At 46.1% G+C, this 7,318-nt stretch overlaps 1 protein-coding gene across 1 annotated transcript; it reads left to right on the forward strand.

Annotated features, from left to right (window-relative positions):
- The first annotated feature begins 2,080 nt into the window (after nucleotides 1–2,080).
- On the forward strand, nucleotides 2,081–3,239 carry LOC147966472 (uncharacterized). Its single transcript, XM_087527264.1, has one exon. It carries the CDS (start codon nucleotides 2,193–2,195, stop codon nucleotides 2,727–2,729), a length of 537 nt encoding a protein of 178 aa, XP_087383390.1. The 5' UTR covers nucleotides 2,081–2,192; the 3' UTR covers nucleotides 2,730–3,239.
- The last annotated feature ends 4,079 nt before the right edge of the window (nucleotides 3,240–7,318 follow it).

Below are 7,318 nucleotides of genomic sequence, written 5' to 3' on the forward strand. Positions count from 1 at the left end.
CATGTATAAGTCATGAAGAAAGCAATAGCAACAAACTAAACGATCAAGTGCTAAGCTAACGGAATGGATCAAGTCAATCACATCATTCTTCTAATGATGTGATCCTGTTAATCAAATGACAACTCATGTCTGTGGTTAGGAAACATAACCATCTTTGATCAACGAGCTAGTCAAGTAGAGGCATACTAGTGACATACTGTTTGTGTATGTATTCACACATGTATTATGTTTCCGGTTAATACAATTCTAGCATGAATAACAAATATTTATCATGATATAAGGAAATAAATAATAACTTTATTATTGTCTGTAGGGCATATTTCCTTCACGACTACCTCCGCGAGTGGGTAAGCGTGCCTGCCATCGAGCAGGATGTGAGCCTGGGGCAAGAGGCGGCCTATCTAGAGCACTGGTAGTAGATTCACCAGGCGAACGAGCGCATTGATTGAAGATCATTGTTGTCATGATTTGTGTGATATGGGTGCTAGTATAAGTTTTTCTTCTTTTCTTCAGAAGTTATGCATGATATTTCACTCACTACTAGGGAGAAGCTTAATAATGGCCCTGGTGAAATGGCTAGTAGTAGTGCGGAGGCCCTGAAATTCCATTGCACTGATAAACAAGTACCAGTGCTCTGTTTTGCTAATCCAATGGTGCCCTGAAATTCCATGTGACTTATTTCGTACTTAACATCCATATATCATGTTGCTATATATTTAAAAAAATTCGAACCATGAAACCGAAGAAATAAAAGGGCGCGGTAAGGCGCACTATCTATGATCTGCTCCCTCCGTTTTCAAATATTTGTCTTTTTAGAGATTTTAACAAGTGACTACATACGAAGCAAAATGAATAAACACTCTAAAACATATCTACATATATCCGTATATTATAGTTCGTTTAAAATGTCTAGAAAGATAAATATTTGGGAATGGAGGGTGTAGTCATTACATGTTACTTGAAGTAAATCACATGTCGTAGTCACCTAGAAGCTGGAAGTGTCGTGTGACGTTAAGAATCTTAGGTTTTGGCCAGCCATGTGCATGAAACAGATGTCGAAATTAATCATGTCACTGGTCGGCTAGGACGTAACTAGTCTAGTTTAATCAAGCATGTGGACGCAACGTGTATCAAAATATCTTGGGCATATGCCCACACGACGCGCCATGCAGACGGTTCCTGCCTTGGCTTCTTTCATCTCACTGTACGTGTCGCTGTCAGGCCGTGCATCAATGTCGTGGTTGGCCGCGATTAAATATCTAGATATTTCACTGAATTGTTTAGTTGCCGTCCCTCCCTACGTGGACGCTAAAGAGAGAGCTAGCTGGCGTTCGATGGGGCTTTCGTTGCTGAACATGCGGAAAAAAAATGTATACTAACACTTGGTTAGCTCGTACCAGTACAAACAATCCCACCGTATATCTGTATGTTGTAATATAATACGTACGTACATGTACATTGTATAGTTGGAGAGGCACCATGCACGTATTGCTGCCTAGACATGCAGCCGCGCAAAGCAACACAAGGGTTGAACGTGGCGATTACATGATCCCAGCCTTCAATCGGGTTCATCAAGTGTGGACTGCCACCCGGCTGCGGATAGCCATGGTCACCGCAGCAGCACACGGCTGCACTTAAAGCCTGTCCGTTATTAAATCTGCAAGACAGAGAAAATGCGCCGATGCGCACAAGCCTGTCCGTGATTATAAATCTACTAAGTCATGATCTTTCGGCCCTCGGCAGTTCATAGTAAAATGCGCCCATGCGCACAAGACAGAGAACAGAAAGCGAAAGAGAAACGGATGGCAGTGAAGAGACGGCCACGTCCGTTCGTTCGGTCGACCAAAATCGATGGCAGACGCAGAGCAGTAGCAACAAAAGCGACCGGATAAACGCGCTCGCCTATTTGTGCATGTCAGAGGTCGGCGATACAACGGCGCGCGGCTGTCTGCTCGCGCGCCACGTCGTTGAGGTCCTCACCAATCGCCACTCATGTCTTGATGCGAATGTTCCCAAATACTCGTCTCTATAAAAATCTCGGCCACTGAAGCCCGTCTCTACAAATCCCACGCAACCCGCTCCACTCAGGTTTACAATTCTCAGTCTCCCAAGCCATCGCAAGTGACACAAAAAACCTCCATCCCCTCCACGCACCCGACTTCTACTGCTCACGCTCCTCGATCTCTCATCTCATGGCCACGGCGGATGCGAGTTGGCCCAACGGGCCTGTGCTCTCGACACCCAACTGCCGCTCCGCCTCACCCACCCGCGCCAAGCTCGCCGGCGACGACGCGACCCACTCGCCGGGCAAGTCCGTCAGCGGCTTGTCTCCGTCCTCCACCACGAGCCGGCAGTCCTGCACATGCTCCTCGACGAAGACGAACCGCCCGGGCTCGTTTCGGTGCAGCATCCATAAAGCGCGCAAGCAGGCGGCCCCGGCCGGCAGCAAGCCCGCCTCCCAGTCGTCCATCCGCGGTCTGGGATCCAAGCGAATGAACAGCCGGCAGTGCGCCCGCAGGGCCCTCGCGCCGTCCCCCACGGCGCAGGAGTCGCAGCACCTGAGGCGCGTGGGCGGGTTAATCCCAAGGACGAGTAGGCTCTCCGCCATGTCCACGGCCGGCGAGCATCCCAGCGACAAGCAGGACTTTATCAGTTTGGTTGTGGAAGTTAGTGTAGTTTTTCTTGGTTGGTTGTGGAAGGCGATATTTTATCAGAGGCGGGGTAATTAAATCCCACGATTCCGACGAAATTTGTGTAGTTTTTCTTTTATGGTTGTGATGAAAGGCGATACTTTATCAGTCATGTGATGAAAAGCTGAGTGTATATATGATAGGCTCGATGTCGGTGTGAAAACCGGCGGATCTCGGGTAGGGGGTCCCGAACTGTGCGTCTAGGCGGATGGTAACAGGAGGCAGGGGACACAATGTTTTACCCAGGTTCGACCGTCTTGATGAGAGGTAAAACCCTACATCCTACTTGATTAATATTGATGATATGGGCAGTACAAGAGTAGATCTATCGCGAGATCAGAGAGACTAAACCCTAGAAAGCTAGCCTATGGTATGATTGTTGTTCATCATACGGACTAAAACCCTCCGGTTTATATAGACACCGGAGAGGGCTAGGGTTACACAGAGTCGGTTACAATGGTAGGAGATCTACATATCCGTATCGTCAAGCTTGCCTTCCACGTCAAATAAAGTCCCTTCCGGACACGGGACGAAGTCTTCAATCTTGTATCTTCACACACTAGTAGAAAAAGAGTCAAACGTGAAGCACATTAGTGCCAGTTTGAATTTGAGCCGGCACTAATGTGTGCATTAGTGCTGGTTCCAACGGCTAGCCGGCAGCTCTCATTAGTACCGGTTCGTGGCGAATCTTTAGCACCGGTTCGTGCCATGAACCGGTACTAAAGTGAGTGGTGGCAGGATGTTGTCAGTCCGGGGCCCCTCCAGCACATTTAGTACCGGGTCGTATCCCGAACCGGTACTAAAGGTCGTCCTACATAGACCCTTCGTCCACCCGAGCTCGCTCTGTTCTTCCCCTTTCCCCTCTCCTCTCTGTTCTTTTTCCTCTTCCTCTCAAGCTCATCACACATTTTTCTCAAAATTTGTCAAGATTTGAAGGCTCCCATCCATTCAAATGATCACAAAGGTTAGCAACTTTTTCCTTTCTTCTCTCATTGCTAGATTAGCTCGTGCAATGCTTTATATAGTGATTGATTTTTGAGTTTAGTAATTTGGGAGGAATTATATATATGTGCTAGTATTTGATTTATATGCAATTTGAGATCAAAAATAACACTTAGTTTGCATATGTAGGTGTGGTTTACTTAGTACCTTCTAAATCTCCGTCGTAACCACAGGTCGATCGCTCGCAACGTCCCGTCGCCGGCACCACCTTGTGGTGAGCCTCTTGTTCACGAAGTTTTATATAAAAAATTGATGTTTGTGTGATTTGGATATATAGTTACTCGTATAATTATCTTACCCATACGTTGTTTGTTATACATAGTGCCATGGTTTTGATATCCGTCCCCGTCGGCCCTCGTCCGGGTTATGATTCGGATGTGGTATATTCTCTTTTAAAACTATTCATTGCATTTCGTGTTTATGACAAATTATGCCCATCAAGTTGACATAGATATTTGTATGTAGGAGGTAGTTGAACCGGAAATTCCAACCAACCCTATTGTCGAGAGGTTAAATTTAGTTGAAAGAGAAAACGAGGATTTGAAGGAAAAATTGAAAAGAATTGAGGGGGAGAAGATGGAATTGGAGTTGCATGTTGCCGATGTCGTCGATGATCACAAGATTAAGATGGAGAAAATACACTTGAAGATTATAAAGATTAGAAAATATGCCATTCATAGTGAGGCTTGGTATCATTATGCTGTTTGATCAATTGTTACCTTAGTTGCGATCTTGATCGCATTTGTTGTTGCATTTAAATTATTTAGCTAGAGAGTTATTTGTTTGTTGCATTTAAGTGTTGTATGATCTTTATGTATGAACTTTATGTATTGTATTAATTTGATGTTTTCGGTGCTGTGTATTGAAGATGAGCCGGCAATGGATGTACGATGACCAATGCTCTCCCGAGTTCATTAATGGCGTGCGTACTTTTCTACTTGCGGCTGAGGCAAATAAGCGAGCGGATGGTTTTATGCCTTGTCCATGTGCTGGCTGTAAGAATGGTCACAATTACTCTACGTCAAGAACCTTTCACGTCCACCTGTTCGAGTCCGGTTTCATGCCCCACTATAATGTTTGGACCAAGCATGGAGAAAGAGGGGTTATGATGGAAGACAATGAAGAAGAAGAGGACGAGGACAGCTATCCTGGCCATGGGTTCCCTGAATACGATGATACAACAATGAGGGAAGAAGCTGAGCCGGTAATGCGGGAAGAAGCTGAGCCGGCAATGCGGGAAGAAGCTGAAGAAGAGGCATCGGATGAGCCCATTGATGATCTAGGTCGGGCCATTGCCGATGCAAAGAGAAACTGCGCAAGTGATTTGGAGAAGAAAAAGTTGCAGCGCATGTTAGAGGATCACAAAAAATTATTGTACCCGAATTGCGTAGGTGACAAGAAAAGGCTGGGCACCATACTGGAATTGCTGCAATGGAAGGCAGAGAATGGTGTATCTGACAAGGGATTTGGAAAGTTTCTGGTAATGATAAAGGATATGCTTCCAAAGGACAACGAATTGCCCGAGAGTACGTACGAAGCAAAGAAGGTTGTCTGCCCTCTAGGGTTAGAGGTGCAGAAGATACATGCATGCCCTAATGATTGCATCCTCTACCACGGTGAGTACGAGGATTTGAACGCTTGCCCGGTATGTGGTGCATTGCGCTATAAGATCAGCCGCGATGACCCTGGTGATGTCGAGGGCGAGCGCCCCAGGAAGAAGATTCCTGCCAAGGTGATGTGGTATGCTCCTATAATACCACGGTTGAAACGTTTGTTCCAAAACAAAGAGCATGCCAAGGCGATGCGATGGCACAGAGAAGACCATAAGAAAGACGGAAAGTTGAGAGTACCCGCTGACGGGTCGCAGTGGAGAAAAATCGAAAGAAAGTACGGGAAGGAGTTTGCAGATGACGCAAGGAACATATGGTTTGGTCTAAGCGCAGATGACATTAATCCTTTTGGGGAGCAGAGCAGCAAACATAGCACCTGGCCTGTGACTCTATGTTTGTATAACCTTCCTCCTTGGTTGTGCATGAAGCGGAAGTTCATTATGATGCCAGTGCTCATCCAAGGCCCTAAGCAACCCGGCAACGACATTGATGTGTACCTAAGGCCATTAGTTGAAGAACTCTTACAACTGTGGAATGGAACAGGTGTACGTGCGTGGGATGAGCACATGGGGAAAGAATTTGACCTAAAGGCGTTGCTATTCATGACCATCAATGATTGGCCTGCTCTCAGTAACCCTTCAGGACAGACGAACAAGGGATACCGCGCATGCACACACTGTTTGGACGATACCGACAATATATATTTGGCTAATTGTAAGAAGAATGTGTACCTGGGACATCGTCGATTTCTTCCGAGCAGGCATCCCGTAAGAAAGAAAGGCAAGCATTTCAAAGGTGAGGCGGATCACCGGACGAAGCCTCGCCACCGTACTGGTGCTGATGTACATGATATGGTCAAGGATTTGAAGGTGGTCTTTGGAAAGGGTCCTGGTGGATAACCTGTTCCGAATGACGCTGATGGACGCGCACCCATGTGGAAGAAGAAATCTATAGTTTGGGACCTGCCCTATTGGAAAGACCTAGAGGTCCGCTCCGCAATCGACGTGATGCACGTGACGAAGAATCTTTGTGTGACCCTGCTTGGCTTCTTGGGCGTGTATGGGAAGACAAAAGATACACCTGAGGCACGGGAGGACCAGCAACGTATGCACGGAAAAGACGGCATACATCAGGGTCATGCAAGCTACGCTCTTACCAAAGAAGAGAAGGAAATCTTCTTTGAATGCCTGCTCAGTATTAAGGTACCGTCTGGCTTCTCGTCGAATATAAAGGGAATAATAAACATGGCAGAGAAAAAGTTTCAGAACCTAAAGTCTCATGACTGCCACGTGATTATGACGCAACTGCTTCCGGTTGCATTGAGGGGGCTTCTACCGGAAAATGTTCGATTAGCCATTGTGAAGCTATGTGCATTTCTCAATGCAATCTCTCAGAAGGTAATCGATCCAGAAATCATACCAAGGTTAGAGAATGATTTGGTGCAATATCTTGTCAGTTTCGAGTTGGTGTTCCCACCATCCTTCTTCAACATCATGACGCACGTCCTAGTTCACCTATGCGAAGAGATTAACATTTTGGGTCCTGTATTTCTACACAATATGTTCCCCTTTGAGAAGTTCATGGGAGTCTTAAAGAAATATGTTCATAACTGTACTAGGCCAGAAAGAAGCATCTCCAAGGGCCATGAAAATGAGGAGGTCATTGAGTTTTGTATTGACTTTATTCCTGTTCGTAAGACAATTGGTGTTCCTGAATCACGGCATAAGGGAAGACTGGATGGAAAAGGCACGCTAGGAGCGGAACAAATAATATGTATGGACGGACATTCTCTCACTGAAGCACACTACACAGTTCTACAGAATTCCGCCTTGGTGGCTCTGTATATGGATGAACACAAGAATTTGCTACGCTCCAAACACCCGGAGCGGTCTGATGACTGGATTACACGTGAACAAACCAGGAGTTTTGCCAGCTGGTTGCAGACACATACCATGCATGACACCTCTATTGAAGATGACCTGTACTTGCTGTCCCAGTTACCATCTTCGAATATAA

The sequence above is a fragment of the Triticum urartu genome, chromosome 6A, assembly GCF_056163025.1.
Source record: "Triticum urartu cultivar PI428250 chromosome 6A, HENAU_Tu73, whole genome shotgun sequence".
Classification (NCBI taxonomy): Eukaryota; Viridiplantae; Streptophyta; class Magnoliopsida; order Poales; family Poaceae; genus Triticum; species Triticum urartu.

Coding starts and splice junctions, on each gene's coding strand:
- LOC147966472 (XM_087527264.1), top strand. CDS start 2,193: ATGGCCACGGCGGATGCGAGTTGGCCCAACGGGCCTGTGCTCTCGACA.